The following is a 26,541-nucleotide window of genomic DNA, read 5'->3' as shown; positions in this document are numbered from 1 at the left end:
AATGGACACCCAATCTGCGTTATCCCACCTGTGCATTTCAGATCTCCATCTCCTATTGCTCAGGGAGCGAATGCTTTTAAATTTTGGAGCAGAGGCCACAGTACGGTGTAGGAGGACAAATCTGTATTTGAAGTTGTTCCAGGCTTTGAAACATTAAAATATGCCTGAGGGCAGGAATGTTAGTTGAAGTGGGCTGGCAGGGCGAGCTCGTACAAAGTAATCAGTGTGTTAAATCTGTGAGTCTGGAGAAGGGACCGAGTGCGTGTGAGCAGAGGGAGCTCCTGTCGGAGCTGCAGCAGATGTCTGGCACCACGCGGGAGGGCTGCAAGGAATAGTGGGCTTAGCCATTCAAGTACAGCAGGTATAATTTCTTCAGCTAAATTATTTTTTTATGGTGAAAATGACATGGTGACTTTAGGTAGTCTTTTAAGGACTATTAGCAGTAGAAGAGGGAGTAAGTGCAAGCTTTTGGTGAGATACTATTTTATCAAAGCTATAAAAAGTGGGATAACGATCACAATCATTGTACATCTCATTAAATTGCGTTCACGTGCTCAGCGGAGAAACGAATGCCCTGAACTGCATTTCAATCTAGGTGGAAAGGAGCCCTCACTGGGCAACTTTTTTTTTTTCTTCTTTGTACAATAGCATGACAAACTGGTGATTTGAAGCTGATGTATTTTAAAATATCTGTTAGCTACATTCCTCCCCTTTCAGAAGAGAAAGGTTTCTATTGTACGTTTCTGTAATTGGCGTGGTGCTGCTGATGGGAATGGCAGAACTCCCGCTGGTGGTCACTGGGAGCAGCACCAGGCCCCAGACTGCGAGGCTCCAAGACCGTGATTTATCTTGTTAATAGAAGCATCAGGCCCTTTCTGCTGCAGTTGTTACCCAAGTATCTTTATTTTGCACCCAGTGAGCTGCGGCTAAACCATGCTCTCTCTACACAGAAACTGGCTGGCCCAGACACTAGCTGGCTGGGTATTACCTTGCCATGCTCCTATATACTCTGAAATACTATCCCTGAGCAGGTTTTTGATTTTCATTTAAAAAGAAAATGCGTATAAATCAGTTACTGACAAGTAAAATTTTCTTTTATTAAATATACACATATGCATATGTAGGCACTCATGTTGGTTTTGATTCACAGCTTGCAAGGTAGTTACCTCTTTAGTGTATTTTCTAAAACTGTGTTGCCTATTTATAAAAAATAGAAATAATGGAAGGGAAAGCAGCATAAAGTAACCAGAAGGCAGCAGAAGCAGTGAGCAGCCGGGGCAGGGAGGAACTGCACAGTGAAACCACAATCCGCACTCAGAAGTGCAGTAAGTAGAATTAAAATGGTAATATTTTCTGCTCAGCTATGCAGTTGTTGCCCGTTCTTATAACCTGCCATTTTTAGGCTGGTGGGGGCCACTGTGCTCATCTTGCCAGACTTCCTGCATCATCTGGGTAAGGAATTTCAGCAAGTGATTCATGCATTGAGCTCGGTAATACTGTTACTGAAATCCTTGGCAGAGGGGTCTGTCTCCTCTGCTGATCCTGTCCTGTCTCTCTCTCATAAAAGATCTCTCTCAACGCATCACTTTAAGTAAATAAAGTAGGAGTTAATATTGAAAACAAGTGGCAGATGTTACCTCTTTTGAGACATTTTTGCAATAACTGCTTGTTGCATGTGATCAGCTATCACTTCTTGGTAGCTCATTATTCCAGTTCTCAGAAGTCTCGTTTGAACAAGGCAGCCACTCTCTTCACAGTGCTGTTTACTTACTTATCTTCTTCTTGAAAGAAGGCCTGTTTGTTTGACCACAACATTTTCCATTCTTCTTCTTCTCTGCTCTTTTTCCCCTTACCCATGTGGAATGGTCTTTGTTGTAACACAAAGATAGTGCTATTGTCATATCTGGAATTGAAAGACGCCTTTGAACTATGGCCAGAATCAGACCACGGTGGAAAAAGATGCCTCTCCAAAACAATATAACTGGCAAATCTCTGTGCAGATTTATAGTGTGATCTTACCATAATATGAGAACGCACTAACCTCCTATTGAACTTGGTGAGAGGAAATGACTAATGCAAGGAGATAGCTGATACAGTATTTATATTGGACAAAAAGTCTAAACTATCTTAAGCCAGCTCTGCAGCACGGGAAGTAGAGTCTTTATTCAGTTTCCTACAGAGATGTTGTTAGACACTTTTTAATCAAATAATTTAATAGATAAACCTTTACCTTTTGCCGCTGCCAGAAGTGTTATGTTTTATTTAAGCAGATTCTAGTTGTTTTGGTAGTTATATGTATTTTATTTGGGGGATGTGGGATGTATGTGTATCAGTATATGAACACTGAGCACTCCAGAAGACACTGAAAAACATCCTGACGTTCAGTTATAAGAATCTTACTTGTAAAGATCTCTATGACCTTGGCAAGAATGCTCAACAGACGATCTTGGTTATCCTTGGCTCCTCCTGAATTTTGTTACAAAAGACACTTTTTGCATGTTTAGTACCTGCATCAGGTGTTGTCTTTCCCAGCTATGGATGTAAACTCTCTTTTGCCTGTGCCACAGGCTGTTGGGCTTTTACCTTTACTCAAATTCTTCACATGCAAGAACTTTCATTGCTGGTTTCTGCAATGACAAAACAGGTTGACAAGTATATTAAATAGTTTAAAAATGAAAAAGTGTTCATTGTACTTGTTTTTAAGCATTGCCCCCCCCCCCCCCTTCACAGCCATTTATTTCCAGACCTTCCTGGGCTTTTTGGTTTTGTGTGTTAAGTTTATTTTCTTCCTATCCCTGGTGGCTATCTCCGTTTACAGTGCAGCTTGTTCCTTACTCATTGTTTTGTCTCCTTTGAGGAAATTGCCAGGGTTTCCATTAGCTTGTAATACTAATAGCTGTGACCTCCTTAGCTATCTGTCTGGTTAGAAGGGATTTTTTAATTTGCGGTAATGTAAATATGCCTTGCTTGCAGCCTACAAATTGCTCGTATCAGATGAGGCAGGCAGCAATCTAACCCTTCTGTGGCAAGCTTAAACTTTAATTGTGCTTATGCTGTATAATGTAACAGAAGGGTAAATTAGAGTGATTTCTACTCTTTTAAGCTTTGCACATCTGTTTTATTGTTTCAGGAAAGTATAAGGTAAGAAGCAGGTTTCTGGGGTGCAGGGTGGTTATTCCAAAGGCACGTGCCATCGGAAGCGAGACGTGTCTGCCTGGGGATCACATGTTGCTGATTCAAAGCTGCTCATCCTCCTCTAAAGCGTTAATTCCCACTGCGAGTAGCCAAACTGCAGTCGAATAGGCATCTCCTTTTGGCCATGAGACAGGATGCTGAGCTAGATGGACTTTCAGCCTGACCCAGTACAGCCGTTTTTATGACTTGTGCAGAAAACCTCATGTCCTAGCTTTCCCAGCCCACTCAAAATACGCTATTCAGGTGCCCACTTTAGATGCTTCTGCTTGTCTTCTTCAGGATGAATCAACAGGAGAGATCACTTTCTACATGAAGGGGGCTGATGTGGTCATGGCTGGCATCGTGCAGTACAACGACTGGCTGGAAGAAGAGGTACGGGGCAGTCTGCCTTAGATACGCAGGATTTCTTGGGCGAGGGCTTTTCTCGTGCCAGGGTGGCATGTGACGAAGCTACTGATGTTAATGTAGCATGATGGATGTAGCAATTAAAACATCTGCAGGCTGAAAGATCATTGATATGGCAATTCATTGGATTAGCAGTCGGGCAAATATAAGTGTAATAACAGTGCCTTTTGAAGGAAGTCAAGTGGCAAGTTCAACACCTTTAGCGCAGGATAATTCCTGTAGATGAAATGGATTTTGCTCAAAGTTGACTGGCGTTCAAGATTGCCAGATTTATCCTGGGCTTGATCCTGCATTTGGATTTATTTTAAACTGAAGGGTCTATTTAATTTCAAAACTGCATTTGGTAGCTTTCTGCTGGGATGTGTTTGTCAGGTTAGCAGTAATGTTGACACAGACTTCATAGCGGGAGCTTCAGTTACTGATTTTCTTCCCTGCGTTCATAGAGATAGTATGTTAGTCTTGTTTTAAAGACTTTATGGCCAAAGATTGTAGGTCTTCAAGTCAAAGGCTTGTGTCCTTTCACTTATAGCCAGAGAAAATGAAACTAATGGAGCTGGTTTTGCCATACGGATATGGACATTTTTGCTTCTGATCACTGGGGTAATTTACAGACTGTTTCAGATTTCCTCTTTTTTCTTTAGCTCTTAAGTTTATCATGCACTTTATCAGATGTTATAGACTCAATGGGGTTGCTGAAATGGGACAGTTATTTTCTTAACCTGCTATCCTGCATTGCAATCTCTGCAATGCTGTGCATAAATCATCTTCCTCAAGATGCCGTTTATGGTTTACAGTGTGATTCTTCTTTGCAGTGTGGTAACATGGCTAGGGAAGGCCTGAGGGTTCTTGTTGTAGCCAAGAAGTCTCTCACTGAGGAGCAGTATCAAGACTTTGAAGTAAGTATTTGTTTGTTTGTTTTGATTTGTTTTTAAACAAATAATCACTGAAGTGATTCTCACAGACCTCTCTTGATAATGCCGCCTCTCATCTCCCTACTTCTTACGACAGAACTGTCGTTCTTAAACATCTTGCTGTTCATTTAATCAAAGTAGTGTTTTAAGTGATATGCAAGAAACTGGATCCTATCCAGGACCCTCCAGAACAGTTCGTGAATCCTGCCTTATAGTCTTTAGTGGTTATAAATTATGCAAATATTCACCATTTGTTAGTCAAGTTGTGTTTTTGGGGGGCAATGTATTGGCTTTTAATTTTCCTGTTTGCATCCTGACATCAATGGAAACTGCAAACATCCTGAACACAACGCAGCCAGGCTTCATGGAAATAGAGACTTTGTGCATGGGGTTTGTTATGTGGGACCCCAAACACAGCATTAATTTATTCACTCCAGGTAGGCAGAATTCAAAGGAGCAGTAGTCTTGGTTGAATGCAGAAATGTGATGGTTGACATGTTTAGGACTCTTTATTGCCCTTGCTTGTAGGAAAAGTGCTAGTCATGAAAGCCACGGTTACACCTGTGGTGTGAGGGAGTAGTTTCCAGGCTTTCTGCAGGTGTCACTTCAGTAACTGTTGTGCGCTTGTATGCACAAGGACATAGTGTGCATCACACTGTCCAGCTGGCACAGGACAGGGACGAAGTGCCAAAAACTTCTCAAATATTTTCAGCCTCATTCTGTAACACACAGCTAGTGTTCCCAGGGCATTACAGGTGGCACCCTTGAAGACAGGGAGACCGGGTGGTCCTGCTGGTTAACCCTATGTTCCACAGAAATATAGAGAGGCTGCTCGAGCGACTGTGACTGCAAGTGTGTGTCTGGTCTGTCCTCAGGCTCGCTATGTGCAGGCGAAGTTGAGCGTGCATGATCGCTCGCTGAAGGTGGCCACGGTGATCGAGAGCCTGGAGATGGAGATGGAGCTGCTGTGTCTCACTGGAGTGGAGGATCAGCTGCAGACGGACGTCCGACCTACTCTGGAGACGCTAAGAAACGCTGGCATAAAGGTCCGACTAACCTAGCGTTTCTACTCACAGGAGTCCCCAGACCTCCTGCGGTACATGGCACTGTCCTACAGATAGTAAATTGAGACAGTTTGGGGGCCCTGTTGAGGTAAATACTTCAGCAGGTGCCCTTTGGGAGTGGGAACAGCAAGCATTCGAGCATCACTGTGGCTGCAGAAGATGCTTGGAGTGTTAAATATTGACTAAACACATTAAAGCATGTCATCTGTGCTTTTCCACCCCCAAGCTGCTCTGGCTCGTTCTACAGAGAAACCAAATGCATAGGCAGGAGAGTAGCTATAGAAGGGTGTGGGGTTTTTTTTTGTGTAAGTGTTTCTTTCAAATGGCTGCATAAAATGAGTCCGAGTTAGCTCTGTTCTGTCTCCTGGTGTGCAAGCTCTCATGCTGAGGTTGGAACACCCGGCTGTGACTATGAATGTGTCGGAGTAGCCGCTAGAGGGGGCCTGAACCAAAAGAATGAGGAATGGGAAGGGTTTTTCCAGCTTCCAGCCTTTCTTCTGCATCTGAGACTGAACACCTATAGTCTGAGCTGTATTTATTGGCGAAGAAACAGGCATGATTCCGGCTTAATTTTCCTCTCTAAAAGTTTGTCAGTCAGATCCTGGATTTGCAAAATGAAAATAATGGACCAAATGCTTGTATTTGGGCAAGAAAAGGAGGTAAAAGGGTTCTAGTTGTGGTTTCTCTGTTTTAAATATGAAAGTGAGCAAAACCCCGAGCTGTACTACAAATCCAAAAGCAGGGCTGTTTGGCATTTAGATAGGAAGCGGCATTCCAAGCTTCGGAGAGGCTTCCAGAAGTGCTTTCTGTTTGGAGCCATCCCTATAAATAATAGGAACTTCAGCAAGGAAGTGGGAGAAACAGAATAAACGTCCTTAGCAGTACTGCAGTGCTCTCCCCCTGCAGCACAGTCCCGGCTAGATGTTCAGAAGCAGTTTTGTTTTTTTGCTTTTCACCTCGGCGGAGACGCAGTCGTGGCGCTGAGCGCGTAGTCTCGCGTAGCAAGGGCTGCAGTCCTCAGCAGCCACCGTGATGGTATGTTCAGTAGGGTATTGCATGCAAGAGGTAAATCCAGACTGAAGGCAGTCTTATAATTTGTTACAGGGACCATCTTGTTAAGATCAAATCTTTTTCCAACCTCAGATTATTAAACAAATAACTGTCATCTTTTGTTTGTTTCTCTAGGTTTTTGTTGTTTTTTTAAGTTTGGTTAAATATTTTTGGACGTTGTCTTCAAAGAATAAAAACACCGGTGGAAAAACAAAACAAACTCTGATATATTTTTACTATTGAGGGAATTCCTTGCCAGATTCTAGGAGTATTGCTGCTGACATTGCTCTCTAATGCCCCCCCCACACCCCAAAGCACAAAATAGAAGGATCAGTGTATATAAAAACAACTTGGTCTGTTCCAGATGCACACATCAGCAGTGAGCTAACCCCGGTTGCATCATCCACGTTGCAGGCAGGGCCGTGAGGGATCTCTCTGTAGCACGAGATCTCTCTGCTTGTTTCAGCCTACAAGAAATAGCTGGGATGGGACACATTAACACACACATACGCATTCCTTAGCTTGCATTTTGTGGGTTTTATCAGCAGCATCTTGAAATGTTGCAGGTGGAAAAATGTTGTGCATAGTTTGTAAGCTCTTTTGCGTTTCAGCCTCTAAAAGCTCTGCTTTCTTTCATACATGGGACCTTTCTTTTGTCCATTTTAAAATAGCGCTTTCTTAACAAAAATAATTTGTATATATCCTAACAGTCCTTTGATATGCCTGAACTGGCAGGTGGTACTTCTAGATGTCCTGAAGATGTAGTTGTTAAGTTTTGTATTTAATATATTGAATATTTGGATTTCAGGTGTGGATGCTGACAGGGGATAAGTTGGAGACAGCCACGTGTACAGCAAAGAACGCACATCTGGTGACAAGAACACAGGACATCCATATATTCAGACTAGTGAGTAAAGCACACGTGCCTTCCTCTCAAGACTTGCTCCAGATTCCAAATTTTGGGACAGGAGGGGTGCTGAGACCACAACTATAGCCCAGAAGTAGACCAAGAATATATACGTTCTTCTGACCCAACTTTGAGTTTTTGTTTATCTGGCTGTATTTGAATAGCTCAATATGCTGCCTGCTCATACCACTTTTGCTCCCTTTGAGACCATTTTGTTTATTTTTTTTCACCTCAACCAACCCAGTCCTTCCTCAGTGGCCTTGTTTTTTTCCAGGTGACTAACCGTGGAGAGGCCCATTTAGAGCTGAATGCCTTCCGTCGGAAACATGACTGCGCACTTGTTATTTCTGGTGACTCACTGGAGGTAAACGCCAAACTCTTCAGACTGTTCAGGAGCAGTCCCCAAACACTATGGCCGAATTCAGATTTTTAAAGGAATATTTGTAGCACAAATATTGATGATGCTTCTGTTTTCTGTTAAATAGGTGTGTCTGAAATACTATGAGTATGAGTTCATGGAGCTGGCTTGCCAGTGCCCTGCCGTGGTGTGCTGCAGATGTGCCCCGACACAGAAGGCCCAGATCGTGCGCTTGCTCCAGGAAAGAACTGGCAAACTCACCTGTGCAGTGGGTAAGAACTTCATTTAGTATTTAAGACCTCCAGTGTAGTCTCCTCAGACTCATTCCTGTTTATGTATTAGGCAAAGAATCTCTGATTTAATGCATATGTGGACATCTGTAGCTGTTGCTGATACGGAAAGACTCAAGAGTGTTTTAAGCATGTTTTTAAGGCCTGACTTCTGTCAGCTTAAGGTTGCAAGCAAACAGAGTTTGAAGCTGGAAAGAAGTGGGTTTTTTACTACCCAACTGCACAATAAGAGATCTATTATGCTTAATTCAGAACTAAAAGGTGGCCACGCTAGTTAAGGTCAAGTGACTACGTATGTTATCTTCATTTTGTATGTTCTTGAGTGAACAGTCCTGTGTCATCTCGTAACACCTGGAAATGCTGAATTAGGGAACAGTTATTTTTGTAGGATGATTGATAAAGCTTTGCATATGGAAACTTCAGTGACAGAAACTTAGATATTTGGGGTGGTATGTTTGCAAAACAAAGTTTAAACTTGATCAGGGAAGGTGGCATTGCTAATACGTGAGGTTTATTTCAGCATTGCAGATAAAATGGTATACCCTACAAACCAGATTAGGCAATCAGTAGCTTTGAATTCTTGCAGCTCTATAAAAAGCTGCTTAAAGAATTTAATTGCCTAGTTTCTATTTAAAGTCTTGGCATTTGTTAATGGGGTTTAATGTTTCTTCTAGCATTACAGTCTGATCCAGATGCCTTTGGTGGGATTGCAAGTTGCCTGTGTTGCTTAACTGCCAATGTCCTTTTATCTGTGCTCTGACCCGCAGGTGATGGAGGGAATGATGTCAGCATGATCCAGGAGGCTGACTGTGGTGTTGGAGTTGAGGGAAAGGTGGGATTATCTCACTGTTAATAACACTTCGTATGGTACTTCAGAAGCTAGTTTGCAAGCTACTCCTAAACGAATCCTCAGAAATTCCTGCAAAAAGAAAGATTCACCAGACCACAGGTCTTATCGTGAAAAACAATTTGGCTGTAAACTAGGCTACTGTTTAGTTAAACTGCAGTTCATTATTTGGTTCTTGGAAGATTCCCTGATTTTGGACCTTTTTTTTTTTTTTTTCATGGTGTGCCAAATGATAGAGCTGCAATTGCTCTGATAACTTACTTGCTACAGCTACAATTTAAGAACTTTAAGAACTTTATTAGTTTAAAAAGCCAATCCTGGGTTAGAACTCTGGTTCGTGCATGGAGCTCCTTGGAACACAAGGACGGGATTTGGAGGCTGTGCAAAGACACTGCTTGCAGTGAGCCAAAGCATTCAAATTGAGTGAACTTTTGAGACTGAAAATTTGTGTCTAAAATTGACTTGATATAAAATGAGTATTATGTTAACATGTGTGTTGTGAATCATAATCCAGAGGGTTGGTTGCTTAGAGTCTGAGGCCAGGGATCAAATAGGAATTCTCTTCATAGTTGTGCTCTTTGCTGAAGAGCCATGGTGGCAGGCAGAAGTACTGAGGTAATACTGTCCCCCACCTAATGCAGTGTAAATTTTCTTGGAAATTCTGTCAGTGGTAACTAAATAACAGTGTGGTATTTCTTTGTTTCCAGTAATGAAATGATCTCATTGTGCTTTTACTTACTCTTGTACACAGGAAGGAAAACAAGCATCACTTGCAGCAGATTTCTCTATCACTCAGTTTAAACATCTGGGCCGTTTACTGATGGTGCATGGAAGGAACAGTTACAAAAGGTCCGCAGCTCTCAGCCAGTTTGTAATCCACAGGAGCTTGTGCATCAGTACAATGCAGGTAAATGGGCTGTTTCATGGGGGCTTTTCCAATGGGAGGTAAAAAAAAAAAAAAAAATCAAAAAGCAAAGGTTCTGCATTCCAAATCAGATGCAACTACTACTTCTCCTTGAAACGTTCATAGAGTGGAAATTGAGACTGTTACTTTGATCTGAAAACATACAAGAAGGTTCTTGGTGTTGGACCAACATCGGCAACTTTTTCAGAACTGGGCAAACAATATCCTACCTTAGAAAATACTGCTGTGATGCAGCATGTTATTGCTGTTGTTCAGTGATGTTATAAAATACCTAATTGTGTAGTAGGGCGATGCTCTTAATGAGTAAGTGCACTTACTTACAGGTACGTTTTAAGTTAGGCCTTCAAGCAGTGAGACCATAGTTAAGCAACTGTCTGAAGAGGACCTGGCTCAGACTCTGATGAGGTTACTGAAACCTCGGCCTGGTGCGGGGAGGAGTGTTGCCGGGAGCTGTGCTGGGAAGGTGGTTGAAGCACATACTGACTTCCCCAAGTGCTCGTACAGCAACGTGAAAGCAGTCTGTTCCTCTCCATTTCAAAGGGAACCTGAGAAACAGATGTAGTATTTACAAAATTTCAAGCCCTGCTGGTGTGCAGAGCCCCAGTGTAACACAAATGCAATTGCCAGTTGGCAGGGAGAGTTTAAGGACATTTTAAGAGTTTCTGAGCCAAATTCCATTCTTAGCTGTGTTCACTTGAGTGAAAGATACAGTTAAGGACAGAGGTTGCTCTTTGGGAGTTGTGTTTCCACATCATAATGTACTAATAAATACATCCTTTCAAAACACTAAGACTTTTCAGTAAAATACTTGATATGTTTGAGAAGTCTGGTTCTTCCCTCTCTCCTTTTTTAGAATAATGATCTTGGAGAACGATGAGTAGAGACAAAACGTTTGAACTCAGGGGACAGTCTAGATTGCTCTGCGGTAGAGAGGCATCTCAAACTTAAAAATAATAATAATAATAATAATAATTTCTGTAACTGACCAGAATTTCATCTTAAATGCTTTAGAGTTTGGAGTTTGTATTAGTGGGTGCTCATTCTTTTTACATTCTGAAGACGTCATCCAAGGGTGAGGTGTAAATAAGTATGCACCTGTCCTTCAGAACATCTACATGGCTTTGATCAAGCCAGTCAGCTTTGGAAGAAACTCTTTCAGTTCTTTTTCGTGGAATCAGTTTTCCATGTTCAGTTCTCCAGTGTTTGCTATTAAACATAGCTTTCATGCAAGGTTTGTGTAGGAACTAAAAGAGCTGATATTACATTCTTTTGTCTTCATTCCAGGGATTTGGAGAGCCCACTGCAAGTACTTTCCAATTTGAATAGAGTATATTTTTCAGCTGTAACTTGTACTGCAGTATCTCATGCCTGAAAAGCTTCTTTTTTTTTCTTTCATAGGCCGTTTTCTCGTCAGTATTTTATTTTGCTTCAGTTCCTCTCTACCAGGGCTTTCTCATCATTGGGTAAGAGCTCACTTCTTTTATTAATAGTATGGAAAACCTATGCATAATGAATAGATTTTGACTACTTAACATGCAGGGCATGCCCGGCTCTGCTCCGAGTGTTTCACAACACTGCTTGGGAGGGCGGGTGCGATCCTCGTCTCCTTCCCACTCCCCTGCACCGAGCGAAGGCGCTGAGACAGTGCAGGCCCGTCTAGCAGCCTTCCTGAAAGGAAAATTAGTCTGATTCAGAAGAGCAGCAAAGTAACAGCAAGCCCCTCCTCCAGGAAGAGGTCCTTCAGTCTGGCATAAAGCAGAGGGACAGTCACATCACCGCGCTGGGGAGCCTGCAGGGAGCCAGTGGTGCCAGGCACCCCCGAGCAAGGTGCCGAGGGCATCCCACGGCCTCTCGCTCCCGCTGCGCTTGCCCTGGGAACCCTCACCCGGGCTTATCAACGGGAGGAATTGGCTGCAGTGTAAAATACACTGGTATTTCACTTGCAATCACATAGTTTTATATGCTATCAAGAACATAATTAATTAAAGGGGGGGGGGGGCACAGCAAATTCATCCCCACTCCCTTCTGATGCAAACAGCCCCCCGAGCCTGAGCTGTGGAGCAGCATTTGAGGTGGGGCAGGTCTGTCCCAGACCCTTTAATAAACTTATAACAGCAGCTGTAATACCTGCATCAGTCATCCACCTCTGAATGTTTCTAATCAAAAGCTATTCACAAAGCAAATACTGCAGGTTTTTCCTATGTGCAAAACTCTGGTGTGTTGCATTTGCAAATTTTTACAATATGTGCGTTGTTTAAGATTTCGAGAGTACTGTTTCCATTGTGAAAGCTAGCATTTCTATTTGTTCATATAATCCTTAGATAATTTTGTGGGTTTCCACCTTCTTCCCAGGTACTCTACAATTTACACAATGTTTCCAGTGTTTTCTCTAGTCCTGGACAAGGATGTTAAGTCTGAAGTTGCAATGTTGTACCCAGAGCTCTACAAAGATCTTCTTAAGGTTTGGAAGACTCTTGCTTTTCTGTTTTGGTTTAAGATACCTGTCTCGATTTGGGACTTTCTCTAGAAGAGTTGAATATATTATCTGTAGATATGGAACTTTATCATACATTTTCAAGCAAAGTTCTTTTAAAGGCAAACATGAGTTAACAGATGCAACTTGATTTCCTTACAGTTTGTTGTTTAATGCTACGTGAAATACAATTTATTAGAAATGGCTGGGAAATAGACGTTCCATTCTGTGGGTTATTCTAAGGATTTAATATTTTCAATTTGTTCCAAAATAAAGGGGGAGGAGAAATTGTCAGGCATTTGGCACTATCCTAAAGCCAGAAAAGGGAAAGTATAGGGGAAGGGATCTACTCATTTGATGAGGAGAAAGAGGTTATCATCTGGATTCTGGAATGGAAATTTGTTTTAAGGATGATCTAAAGGGATCTAAAGACTTGTTTATGTGACCTTGTTATTGCATTAGATTGAAAGAGAGAGGTCTCTTTCTTTAAACAAAGAGAAATGTATTTAATATTTACCATAGAAATAGCAGGAAGGTAAATTTTGTCCTTGGTGCCTTTTGGTTTTCTGGTTTCAGTGTTGTTTTTTCCCCACCCCCACTCCCCCTGGAAAAGTTTTTGAGTAGCTGGGGTATGTGGACTGGGAACATCTTTCTTAATTGAAGGAAAGGGTGGACTGTGTCTTCAACAGATCCTTTCCCTCAAGGATTTCTGTTAAACAGATACTTTCAGAAGCAAAGCCTATTTTTCCAACAGCCTGAATAAGTCTCCATCTGGTTTCACTTGCGTGTTGTCTCTGATGTCATAAACCACTAATTCTCCAACCATCCTTAGGCCTGGTCGAAATATAGGGGTTTTTGTACTGGTATAGCTGTGTTGGCTGGAGATGCTCTTTTTTAAAACCTGTGTGCCTCCAATATGATGTGATTTTTGTGTGTGTGTATAGAAATATAATATTAATATGTACATATATATGTGTATACACATGCACGCACATATTTCACAGCACAATGATTAGACTCGTGAGACATCTTTACATTGAATTGATTGTGTGTGCAGTAAGGAAGAGGCTGTACTGCGCAAGCAGTGAGCATCTGAAGTCCCAGGCCTCCTTCGTGCAGCATGAAAAATGAGAATAAAGAGATAATGTCTTGGGGCTGGTTGTTTGCTTTTCTGTTTTTTCCAAGTCACCCTCAAACTCCTCTGTTAATTGCTGGATTGGTCTGTAAGTGAATGTTCGTAAAAGAAAACTCCAACAGAGCTTTGTGTTTTTTCTTTCCCTAGGGTCGACCGTTATCATACAAAACGTTTTTGATATGGGTCTTGATAAGCATCTATCAAGGTAAGAAATTAACTTCTGCTTGTGCCTTTATAAGTATTAACAGGTACAGAACATCTAACTTCTTGTATTGTAGGAAGTTAAGTCAGTCGTGAAGTGAAGTTAGCCATGCATCCTTAGGAGAGTGAATATATGTACCTATTTTTTGTCTCTGGAAATGCTGGCAATGTTACCAAGGCAAGAAATGATCAAAAACTAAATATTGATGGTAACCGGTCAACTCTGTCATAGGCAACAATGTAGAAGTTCAAAGCAGGGTGCCTCTTCCTGTTGGGACCATGCTTTGTAATTTTGGACAAGTTCCTTTCAGTGCTTCCATTGCTCCGTCTGTAAAGTAGAGCTTGTGACTCTTCCTTTCTTTCGAAAAATGTTTTCAAACCTATGAATGATGCAGGTTGCTAACATTGCAAAATACAGAATCCATAGATTTACTTTTTTTTACATCGCGTGTTATCTAAACCTTGTCTATTAGCTGTGACAATCATTCTGGTTACTTCGTAGCCACCTCTAGTGAAGGACTGGCATAGAGATCAAATTCTTCATCATATCCGTTACACTATAATTAGGCTGCTGAAACAGTTAACCAGATTCCTGAGTTACAATGCGCCCATCTTCTGAACGTGCAAGTAGTAGTTAGGGTGTATGTCCAAGAAGGCCTTTTCTTTCACTTCATCTTTTTTTTATCAAGTAATCTCAGACACACATACTTTCTATTACTGATAATCAAGGATTCATGGAAAACACACATAATACTGAGCTATAAAGTTAAAATGGCAACACGATCCTGTGACAAAATTTGTTGTTTTCCAAAGCTCCTTTATCAACAAGAGTTGGAAGAAATGTGCCAGAATAAGCAGCTAATTCTTATTGATTTATATTATATTACTATCCTTAAGAAGGGAGCGAGGCCAAGAATATAAAAACTCTGAGCATTATCCTCTGAAATCTAATGCAGTAGCATGCCATGACAGGGGTAGTGGTCTTCTGTTGCTATATAAATATGATGGCAAAGCCAAGGCATTTATAGAAAATTCACAAGTGGTGGAAATCTAAAGCCAGAAGGTGATGCATTGAGGGAAAGATTTCTTTTTGAGCTAAGACCACTATCTGGTTACAATATTTGGTTAAAGTGACTTCACTTCTGATGTGCTAAATAACTAGAAAACAGCAGGCCAAACAATTGGACTAGTTGCTAGCAGAGATGAGCCTAACCGAAAACTTGAGCAGCCCTAAAGTTTGGAAAGTTCACAGCTGGATTTGAACTTTGTGGCTCAAGCTCTAGTGACTTGCAGGTTTTCCCTTCCGAAACTAGCCTCGTGTGATGGATGTTGGTGCAGATTACTCATGCTGCTAACATGAGTTATTTGTGCAGGTGGCTGTCCGGGGCGTTGTGAGCCTTCGCTGGCTAGCCAGAGTAGGAGCATGAAACAATGCATCATAAATAGTGCTTTAATATGTGCTTCTTGTAGGGGGAAATGTAAAGGGGAGAGAATTTGGCCAAAGTAGTGCAAAGAGAGGTCAGCTTGTATTCACCAAGCTTTTCAGCACCTTACTTCCATCTGGGCACTGAGGCAGTGCAGTATGTTTTAGAAGTATTTGATATCTTTTAGCCTCTGGGTAGTGACCAACTGCTTTTCTGGGAGGATAAAGTTTCATGATGTTAGACGTCTCCAATTGCCAAAACTGTGTGCATAAATTTCCTATCTCCATGTGTCTATAAATATGATAGACTGTTATAAAAGTCTGGGCACCTCTGCAGTAACTTTTCCCTGTCTTCTCATCAGTTTTGTCTCCTAAATAGTAACTGATTCATTGTCATCAAATCCAACAGGTTTCATGAAAAACAGTCTCAGGATATGAGTATGTTTCAGCCTTTCCGGGATTAGCAGTGGGTTATAGGGCTTAGACTGATGTTCAAATAAGGGATTAGCAGTGGGTTATAGGGCTTAGACTGATGTTCAAATAAAATATCGAAACGTTCCGTTCTCTGACAGGTAGCATCATTATGTATGGAGCACTCCTTCTCTTTGAATCGGAATTTGTCCACATCGTCGCCATTTCCTTCACGTCCTTGATCCTCACCGAGCTGCTGATGGTGGCACTGACAATCCAGACGTGGCATTGGCTCATGATAGTGGCTGAGCTGCTTAGTCTCTCCTGCTACATAGCTTCTCTCGTCTTCCTACATGAGTTCATTGGTAAGGTGAAGTGTCTTGTCTTTACTCTAATCAGTTGTTTAATGACCTGAATAGAAACAAGACTGTAAGGGCATGAACTGAGTTTAAAGGCTGTTGATGAAGTCTGCATAGTTATCATTACAGTGGTTCTGCCCGGGGTAAACTCTCTCTGATTTGGAGGCGCTTGAAAGATGGTTCCTCCTCATAGCCAAACACTAGAGGAGATACATACAGGTGGTCAGTAAATTGTGTTGCCCAGTGAATCTCACCCTTACTTTCAGAGCTCCACCACGTATAAGCTATCCTATACAATAATGGTCTTTGTTTCCCTGTGGGAACTGAACTTGAGACTAAAAATACGAGCCTTTATTATTGGTTTGAAAGATTTCATCTTTTAACTGGGTGAAGTAGCTGGCTCATAAAACTTCCTAATTTTGTTTGCTTCACTGGGACCCTTCTCTTGCTGGTTTTTGTGTGTGTGTTTTTTTTTCTTTTTTCGCTTTTAATTTGTCTGAAACAGAGCTAATATTTTTCATCTCCCTGGAGAAAGGAAATAGGGTGAGGAATTCCAGGTTCCCCTGATATCTGTCTAGTGGCAAATATCAGATCCCTAGAGGTTGTTTTGGTGTTCGGTCAGGAACCACAAGATGTCACTGCTTGTTCCATAAAGCTCTGCAAGCTCTGAGGGTGGTGAGGATAGCTTCCCAACGTGACAGAGCTGAATCTCTTGCGTATGGATATACTAGCTCCATTTTGAACAACCGCTCAGCTATTTTTGCAGTGCTTCCGAGATACCGTAACTAAATGATTTGCTGGAATACCAGCCAAGCAGAAGACAGGAACTCCTGGAGTCAGTATACAAGTACTGCATTTAAAGAAAGCTCAGTAGTGCCAGAAGATGGATAGCCCCGTTTCATATGGGGCTGATATCTGTACTTGCCTGTGATGAATTATGTGCCTTGCTGGAATCCCATGAGGACTGTGTATGTAGAAAGCTTGTATCCTTTGTGGAAAGAGAAGGGAGGAAGAGTAAGGAACCAAACTGTATGGGTTTTGAGCTTTTGTGCATCTGGAAAAGGTGAGGCTGCTAGTGTAGTTAAATCATATTCCTTCTCTGTGTCTCCTCCCAAAATGTACTTCCCATCTTCATTTATTCATTCCCCCCACTTTTTTTCTTTTTTTTTTTTTAAACAGATGTTTACTTCATTGCAACTCTGTCGTTCTTGTGGAAGGTCACCGTCATCACCCTGGTGAGCTGCCTCCCCCTCTATGTCTTGAAGTACCTGAGGCGAAGGTTTTCTCCCCCGAGCTATTCAAAGCTCACGTCATAGGGCCACTCTCCTTGCCCACCAGGGACAAATATTGCACATGGCTGAGAGACAAAAATCATGTAGTTGTAACTGTACTGAATACGTCTGGTATTTGCGTAAGGATCACTTGGTAATCTCTGTTACATGCTGCTTTATTGAAAAAGACTTAACAACTGCCGTGAACAGAAACGTAATGATAAATGGGAGTTTTCTGAGAGTGAAGGCTCTTGTTAGTTCATCCAATTTTTGTCACTTTTGTTCAACTTAATTGGGGTAAAATGCATGCAACTGCAATGATGATTGGTTTCTCACGTGTCATGCAGAGTATCTGAAAGCTGCTAACTGATCTTGGAATTTATGTGATGAAAATTTTAAGTTGCTTTTCAAGTATCTGTGATGTTCCTTATGTGGCGTTATGTTGTTTTATGTTATTTATCTTTTTCGATTCAAGTAGGTACGTTCTTTCTTCATGTTGGAAAGTCCTTACTGTAGGTGATGCACTATATTGCTGACAGCCAATTCCTGATTTGTGCCATGCCGTTCTCATAACGGGGCTCCAGCATGTCAGATCTACACACATCTGAGAATCTAAGCAGGTTCAAGATTTTTCTTCAGTTGAATTGTGGTCAGTCTAGCGTTTTTGGTGGCATCTAGCCATTGATAAATACAGATAAATATAACCCAAAGTGAAGAAAATTCCACTTTGTTTAGCTTTTGTGCTTCCTGTTAAAAGGAGCTGGTGACATAGTAGCTTTACTCTATATTTATTTGTATAGGAGAAAATTATCTAAATTAAAAATCCCTGCTGGAAAGAAGTTTGCAGCTGATCAGCCTTAAAATATGTTGACAACGTGAGAAGCGACTCGTACGGCTCTGCAGACAATGCGGCAGACATGTCTCGAATCCTTGGAGACTGCAAGGAAAGGTCACGGAGCTGCTGCTCCACACAGCTACACAAAATCTGTTTCCTGTTAGGATGAAATAGTGAAGATGAGCTGCAAATAAGCTGAGGCACTTCTAGGTGGATGTTGTTTGTGACACAGTCTCTGCAGAGAGGCAGTTTTTGAGAACTTGTTTGCTCTAAAAACCAAACTTAGATCAGAGAGGCAGGCACGCAGGCTGTACCATGGGTGCTAGGCCAGTGTGCAGAGCAAATGACATTTTGTTTAACCTTTAAAAAACTCTGAGTTTTGTTTTTATCATAAGCATTGGCCCTTGTTATAAACAATACATGCACAGACTACTCAGGAGAATGATGGTGGATTAAAGGAACCTTGAAGGGTTGAACATGGCTGAGCTTCTAGTCACCACCAGTCTCATCTAATGGCTGTTTAATCTGTGATAAATTAGTTGCTTGCTGTCTCGTTCCCACATCATAAAACCCACCGTTGTACCTGGTTGGTAGGCTGTGTGGAGAGGCCAGGAGTGGTGGATCCCAGCAGCCTGAACTCCCTTCTCTCTAAAGACCAGATCAGGGAAACTGTGCTGGTATGAGAAGCAGAAGCTCCTTGGCTTCTCTGTGCCATACTGGACCTCCTTAATGGAGCACCAACTTCAGTTGTCGTTGCTGCAAGCGTCCCACTGTTGCAAGCAGTGCAACACGGTGTAAAAAGCTCTGCTGTGAAAATCAGGGTGGAAAATGGGAGTGTTATCTTAAAAGGAGAGCTGGAGTCTGTATTGACCCATAGTGGTACGTCTTGAATTTTCAGATCTATGCAGGTGGTGTGTGGTAAGCACTTTGAGGAGCGTTTTGCACAACCTGGTCTGCCTTCCTTGCTCTAAATTACCGTGAGTAAATATCAGTGAGGTGAAGCAAGTTCTAAAAGATTTGGAGAAAATGTGGATGCGCTTCATTATGCGTGTGGCTTGGGGGAGAGGAAGGCGCAAGTCCATATGCCCATGTCATCTCATGTGAGGGAAGCCCTCAGGGAGGGTAGACAGCTTCCCTAAAGAAACCTAGGGAATAAATAGCAGTGGGGTGCCTGGGACGGTGCTCTGGCAGGGTGGACCGAAGGCTGCTGTGTCCTTCTGCTGCCGCCTTTCTTCTCTGGAGCAAACCCGCCCTCCGTGATGTAGATCTGATGTTCTTCTTCAGCCTCTGTCTCCTAATAGCCACTTTGCTAGGAACCCTACTTCTCTGTCATCCAAAAAGTCTCAGACTATGGATATCCTGTTGGATTTTTTTTTTAATTACTTATTTATAGGAAACACACTGAACTGGGAAGACTGCAAAATAGGCAGCTTCCCCCATTCTCATCGGGCACGGTTTTTTCAGTGGCCCTCCTGCAGATCTAGAGAAAAAGCAGAAAGCACACGCAGTTCCTTCCTACCGTATTTGTCTGTGCCCGTTTCTTCTCTTCCCTTTGCTTCTCTGTTTTTCCAGGGAAGGGAGTCAGTTGTACCAGTATAGGTGATGGGTACTACTGTGTCCCCTTTGGGAGTGGAATTTGTGTTTTAGATGGCAGTGTGGACTGAGAGCTGTAGTAGTCAAAAAAGGCTAGTTCCAGCGGTGTCCTCTCTGTGTGCTTAATTTAGAAAGTTATGTTTCAAAATCCTTGAGGAATAAGAACAGCAAACGCTTAGATCTAAAACAATGGCCTTTCTTTTGTGCTCTCGTCTGATTAGGCTCTTCTGTGGGGTCCTAATACTTAGCAACCACCTTTACAAACAACCTAGTGACTAACGAAACTTAGCTAATTCTCGGTATTCATCTTTTCAGTAAGGGTTTTAAAATTTGCCTTTCTTTCCTTCTCTTCTAAATTTTTCCAAAACAAAAATCCACCCCTTTTCCTTGTATGTACAAATTGAGAAAGGCCCTGCAAGTCCCATATTTTTAGGTAGTTTGTCTGACAGAAGAAAAGCAGTGCCTGAGGAGCCCTACTGTGGAAGAATCGGGCTATCAGCCTCTTGTGAATTTTGCCACTTTGCCAAAAAGGTTCTAATGTCGTCTTTGTCGTGGCTTGCTACGATTCCTGGGTAGTGTCAGCCTTGCAGATGCTCTGGATTCCCCAACCGGTATCTGATTTAAGTAGATTTAAATATAACAGTCAATTTTTTTTTTTTGGCAACTTCTTGTGACTGACAAGTCAAGTCTCTCGTCCTTTGCTACTGTATGTAAATATTTGAGAAGTATATATGGTAGAATTCACTGTTTCCTGAAGTCAATACAGTTTACACGGAGTGGACCATATTTGCAAAATACTAGCTTATACCAAGAAAGGGAATGAATTGTGATTTCAGTAATATTTATTGAATCATAACCTGAATAAGGAACTCATATTTAGTGGCATTGATAGTAATCTGTAGCTGTGTTTTGGGGTGGGGATTATGTTTCTTTGCAGCTAGTTTTTTGCACAAGGTTGTAAATCCAGGAAGCAATTTCTCTCTGGGTACACATTGCATTTTTTTTAAAGCAATCAGAAAATTAAAACTGCCATCTAACAAACAGCAGGAGTGAGAAATGATTGTTGTATTTTTCATGCTTAGCACTTTGTAAACTATTTCCCTTAAATTATTTTAAAAATGTTTTTAAAAGCAAAGTTTAATGCATATGTTCATACTACACGTTTGAATAAATGTATTCTTTGCTGGAAATTAATTGCATCTTTTTCCTCTAGTATGCTCATAACTCATGCAGAACGAAGCAGGTTTCCTCTTCTATGTAGTATCTTGTTTGTTCGTAGAATTTATTTTGTGTTCTTGTTCCTTCATTTCAACGCTCAGTGTACTGTAGCAGTTCATATAACTTGTGTGCTGCAGATGATGCCGTGGGCCAGCAGCATACGTCGCCCTGTGGGTTCTTGCTCCCGCGGCTGCTTTAGGATTGCATCTGGCCAGTGCTGTGTTTCTTCTGTGGCTGGTTGACGCGTGGGCTTTGTGACAAACCCTGTCCTGCTCTTCTTCACTGCAGTAATCCAAGGTGTGCTGTCACCCTCTTTATTTTTTCTTTAACTCTTATATATGTTTCCTCCCCTCTGTTGCTTACACCTTAACTGGAAATGCCACCGAGCTTGTCCTGTTTGTGGTGTTTTTGCTCAGCTCGTGATGCAATTGCAATGTGATGCTCTTTATTCAAGAGCAGCAGCCTAAATCCGTGCAGTGTCTTATCACCATTGGTTTGGTGAGTGATGAGTGACATCCCTGATGTCCCCTCAGTGTTGAGAAATATGTGCTGAGAGCTACAGCTGTGGCTGAACCAAACTGAGCAGCACCAAATCCGTGGCTTTCCTGTGGTCTGCTGAACTATCACAATTAAATGCCGTGACAAGCTCTTATCCTCTGCAGCTCCTGGGGGAAACTTTGCTATAGCTGGGCAGGGGTTGTCAAGGGCCCCAGCGAGTTAGATGTGTGAATCCCTGAAGCTTGTGTTTTGCTTTTCTTTTCTAAAAAGAGCTGCTCCACCATCAGATGCATTAATCCTTAGTTTGCACATGCAATGCTCTCAACCAGATAGGCGAACTACTAATTGCATGCAGCTCACCGTCACGAGTCCTTCGCACACGGCTGTTCAGGTGGGAGTTGACTCATCTCCACAGTTGCATGGCTGAGGCCCAATCCATTTCCCACTGGAGTCTTCAGGGTGAGATGGATGGGCTATTTTATTTATTTATAATTATTGCATAATTAATAGTCTTTGATTTGCATGAGATCCTGGGTTCTACAGCTTTGCCAAAATGGTCCATTATTACTGCCTACTACAACTTGTGTACTTCTATGCCTTTGAAAATATTTTTAATTGTTGAAATTGTTTAAAAATGTTAATTTAATTTAATTTTTAATTGGGGAAATGGATTCTGGTGTCAAAATGATATTTACTGTGATGCCAATGTTTTGTACCTGTCGTCTAGTTGAACAACATGTAAATACTCTTGATTCAAGAGAAATATGAATGCCAATTATTTATTGTTCTGTGGAGCTATATGTTGCAGATATGTAAGAACTTAAAAGGGAATGTTGTAAAACAAGGTGAAAAAATAAATTTTATGCAACTTCTTTATTTCATCCATATATATCACATATGATGCACCTAAGTTAGTCCTGGCGCAATCAGTTCAAGATGTGTTTTGGCAGAATTGAAATATGTAGTTTAAGTTGTGTTGTGGCCCTTTTGCTTGGCTGAATGGGAAGTACACGTCTGAGCAATGATTAGTACTTCCTACTGGTCAGCGTAGACCTGCAACATTATGCTTTGTTAGAGTATCTCCGTTAAAAACAGTTTTCTAGCTGTCTTAACTCAGTAAAATATATATATAAAATAGAGTTTGGAAATGGCAGCTTTTGCTTTCCTTTATCAATAGCTAGCTAGCTTGCAGGATTGCCTTCTGCAGGTCATCATGGGTCTCTATTGCAGTTTAATGATGTGGAGTAGTTCTGTGGAGAACTAAATTTGGCAATAGGAAGGCTGCCTAGCCTGCGCGCGTCCTTCTGTGCCTCTTCCCCCTGCTCGTGTGCTCCCAGACAGCCGCTGGAGTCGGTCGCGTGCCGAGGACCTCGCGAGTTTGGCCGCTAGGTGGAACTTCAGCCCTGGGATTGCGTGTCGCGCTTGCATTTTCTAGAACCAGTTAGTCCCAGAGTACCCAACTGTCCCAAGGCTTTTTTTTCTTTTCTTTTCTTTTTTAACATTCACTCCAATTTGAAAATCCCATTTCGGGAGCCTCAGCTTATTTAGGAAGATACTGGTCAGATTATCCTTACCCTTTTTTAAACTGGTGTAACCCTAGTTGTGGAGAACATAAGCTGTTAATGCCGAAACCCGCTGGTGGGAGTTAGCAGAATCGGGCCTTTTGCTTGAAATGTATACGTGCTTCTTTTGGAAAAACAGTGGTGCAATATCATTAGGAACAGCTATTTTTAGATGTTCTCATCACTTGAACGTTTGATTGGGTAACTCGCTTTACCATAGTCACAACGGTGGTCACACTGATAGATCTGGCTGCCGCGCTTTTGTGTCAGAAGCGGTGGGAAGAGGAAGGGATTTGAAACTGAATATTCTCCAAAAGGAAAAATTCAATAACATTGATCACAAATACAATGCAATAATTTTCTAGCAAAATATAATTGTTATAAACATTCTCAAGAAAACAAGAAGATAGAATTGGGTAAAGTAAATCTGTAACTTGGGAGACTAACTACAACAGTGATTAAAAACTATACTATAAACTCAGTTAAAGTCATATGAAAATTTTTCTTTTAGATTCTATAGGATGCAGGTGCCAGCATCTTAACCTCTCTCATGATTAACAAAATTGGAGGGGGTAAAATAGTTAATGCAAATGTTAAACCTTTTTTGTGATGTTTGCGCCCATCAAATGAATGCTGTAGACTCCAGAAATTACAGAAACGGACTTCACTCCCAAGTGTTACCAATTTCCCATTTTAAATGGGTTACAGAAGTCCTAGTTAGTGGTTCTTTTAATTTAAGGATGGTTTCTTTTTAATGGTGAAATGTGTAATTAAAAAATGCTAGAAATAGTTTTTCTAAATTCACTCTGGAAAGGGAAGGAGAATTTCTGCAATCTTTTTTCACCCAAACATTGCATAATAGTAGAAATGTCAAAGATTTCCACGGGGTTTAATTTCATTCTTCATGTGGCTGTGGTCACTCAAGAAGTTTGAACACTGCAGGGGTTGGCAGATTTTTGGAAGATCACGCATCCCGGGATAAGTTTTCAGCCTGGGCTTTACCAAAGAATGCCAGTAGCCTTATTTTTCAAGTTGTGGTTGTATTATACACTGGTGTCTTTTCTTTTTTTCTTTCTTCTTTTTAGAAAAAAAGGATAGGTGCTGGCTGGTAATTGGGTATCTTTTGGCTCCATACCTTATGTGTTGCATTAAAACATGTAGTAGCTTCTTTTTACTTTAAAACATATGGGGAATGAGAAATTCATGTGCCCTCTGCCTTTTCCTCCTAATTTGTCAAGTACTGACAGCTGTATATCTACATTGCCTATTCTGTTGTGTTAGCGTGGCATTCGATATCATTGTCTCCATGGCTGTTCAGCAGAGGAGGGCGAGTGCTCCTATTCCCATGTCTCAGGTAGGAAACCGTGGAAGACGGAGCCTGGGCTCTCTAGCTCGTACCCAAAATCCATGACAGAGCACGGAAAGCAAAAGGATTTTCTTTTTTTAAAAAAATTTTCTTTTTTTCCCCCAACTATTAGGCTTTCTCCCCACTTTAAACACCGAAGTCAGTCCTGTAGGAAAGGTACTTACTCCACAAACTGTTCAGATGTCTCTTCTAAAATTTGGAATGTGATTGCAGGCTTTTAAAAAATTGAAACTCCATATAATAGGGACTGATAAACCTCTATCCAAAATTTTTGCTGCGTGCCTCCATTTTGCCATGCTAATTACAGGTCTAAATTACATCCGTGCTACATGTTTTGCAACTGCATGCTAAAGCACTGAGTTTCAGAAAAATGTAAGCAGGAGTTGACTACGGAAATAGCTTTGCTGTAACGACAGAAGTATAATACAAGCAAAAACTCTGCCGAGTGTGATAGCAGTTATCTGCAGCACTAAATCCTGGTCTGACACCTGTGACAGGTCAGTGGTGGCCCTGACAGGGGTGACGTGCCTGCTCGGACGCTGTGGCTTCCTTGGCCCGTGAGCTAGTGTTTCCTTGCCCTAAAAGTGTTTGGGTGGTGTGGCACTCTCTCGATTGCGTGGTGAATCTCCGAGTTTCTGCTTCTTGTAATTAAAGTCATAGATGATCAGCAAGTTGCACGATCTGGCCTTGCTAAGAATGTCCCTCCCTCTTCTGCTTTTTCTCCCTTTGTGGCCTAAGACCTAACTATTATTGAGTGAGTGGGTTACAAAAAAAGGGCTTTAAAATCATTGCATTCCCACTTTAAAGCCTCCTTCTCTTGGCTCGCTGTAACCGTGCACGTAAGGAGGAATATTGTGTGCTGTTCGGAGTCTCTCTCAGAAAGAAGTAGTAACAAGAACAATCTGTGCAAAAGAATTTAGCGCATTAAAGATGGGGGTAATAGTCATTCTCATTTGTCCTTTTATGTGAAACAGATTTTATTTTAAATGTACACTCTTGAGTAGCTTAATGACATCCAGAAACTTGTTTACCAGGGTAAAAGTAGAGCTGCCCACCATTTAAATCAAGAGCATGAGCAGAGGTGAATTGGTTATGCTGCGAGGCTCTGCTCAGTCAGCTCGGAGCCGCTGCCGACGCGCACACCTTGGCGGGCGCCTGGGAAGGGGGCATCTTCCGAGCCTGCCGTTTCAGCAGCCGGTGTATTTACTCACGTGTTGCACATCTGCTCCCAAAAAGCTGTGTTATAACGCTGCTCTAGGCTTTATACTCTCTGCGTTTAAGCGCAGCTCTACCTTGCGCTAGAACTCTGGCTCTTACAGTTTTTAGACGTGTCACTTCTGGTTCATTTTGTCTCGGGGCAGATTTCGCGTAATTTGTCAGAAAGTGATGCAAACTGCGATTGATCGGGATTCTTATTTAAAATGAGAATAAACCTCGCATCAGTGAGATCATCTCATAAAATGCCACTGGTGCCACGTGATGGTCTTGATGAAGCATGATACCTATTTCGATGGTAGTGATGTAGCAACATGAAAAGAAATGCCAGTTGGCGCTGAGCCTCCATAAGGGCAAGGAATGCTGTCCGCAGAAGCAGAATTCCTTTGCATCATTTGTAAATTTGAAATTAAGGTTTTGAATAAAAGGCACATTTATAAGGATCAGCACTCGGACATTCATGACAGCCGCTGCCGGACAACGTCTCCTTTCTGACCGAGTGGTTTCCAGTGAATCACTGCGTTCGGCATCTGCCGTTGCTATGGCTGCAGTCCCGTATGGCAGCACGCGCCGGGCCGCTGCTGTAATCCTTGATAAGGAAGGTCCCGCGCGTGGACCGGTGCTCTCGGGCTGCTCGGGGCACTGGTGTGGAGCTGGGAGCTCACATGGGTCGCTGTTACCACGTTGTATTACCTCTGATCGTGTTTCACGAGTTAAGCAGGATAGGACCTTTGAGAAGAGACCTCTGGCTTGCAGCAGAGAGCGAAACAGCCTGTCAGCTTGCTGTTGGGCTCACGGCGCTGCCAGCGCTCGCCTGCTGGCCCATGCAAGGTAGGAGCTTACTTCTCCCTAGAGACTGTGCTGGAAACGTTTATTGTGCTCTCCAGCTGCACCCCTATTAGACTCCATCCTGTTCTCCTTACGTTTGACAACCAGCCCACCATGAGCTGTAAAGTTTCAGAGCCAACATTTTAACCACTCTCTTGCCAAGGCTCCCTTAGAGGGAGCCTCCAGTGCAGCGATGAGAGC

At 42.0% G+C, this 26,541-nt stretch overlaps 1 protein-coding gene across 4 annotated transcripts in view; it reads left to right on the top strand.

Annotated features, from left to right (window-relative positions):
• The window catches only part of ATP9A (ATPase phospholipid transporting 9A (putative)), a 66,195-nt gene extending 43,954 nt beyond the window's left edge, over window positions 1-22,241 (top strand). For all 4 annotated transcript variants that reach the window (XM_064521528.1, XM_064521526.1, XM_064521529.1 and 1 more), the window contains 13 exons: window positions 3,475-3,567; window positions 4,413-4,496; window positions 5,387-5,557; window positions 7,434-7,532; window positions 7,807-7,896; window positions 8,018-8,162; window positions 8,948-9,012; window positions 9,779-9,934; window positions 11,351-11,415; window positions 12,305-12,413; window positions 13,708-13,765; window positions 15,757-15,960; window positions 17,134-22,241. In XM_064521528.1, coding sequence (XP_064377598.1) covers window positions 3,475-3,567; window positions 4,413-4,496; window positions 5,387-5,557; window positions 7,434-7,532; window positions 7,807-7,896; window positions 8,018-8,162; window positions 8,948-9,012; window positions 9,779-9,934; window positions 11,351-11,415; window positions 12,305-12,413; window positions 13,708-13,765; window positions 15,757-15,960; window positions 17,134-17,270 — 1,476 coding nt within the window. In that variant the 3' untranslated portion in view covers window positions 17,271-22,241. The remainder of the gene's footprint in view (window positions 1-3,474; window positions 3,568-4,412; window positions 4,497-5,386; window positions 5,558-7,433; window positions 7,533-7,806; window positions 7,897-8,017; window positions 8,163-8,947; window positions 9,013-9,778; window positions 9,935-11,350; window positions 11,416-12,304; window positions 12,414-13,707; window positions 13,766-15,756; window positions 15,961-17,133) is intronic.
• The last annotated feature ends 4,300 nt before the right edge of the window (window positions 22,242-26,541 follow it).

The sequence above is a fragment of the Dromaius novaehollandiae genome, chromosome 16, assembly GCF_036370855.1.
Source record: "Dromaius novaehollandiae isolate bDroNov1 chromosome 16, bDroNov1.hap1, whole genome shotgun sequence".
NCBI lineage: Eukaryota > Metazoa > Chordata > Aves > Casuariiformes > Dromaiidae > Dromaius > Dromaius novaehollandiae.
This window is presented reverse-complemented; position numbering and strand designations above follow the sequence as displayed.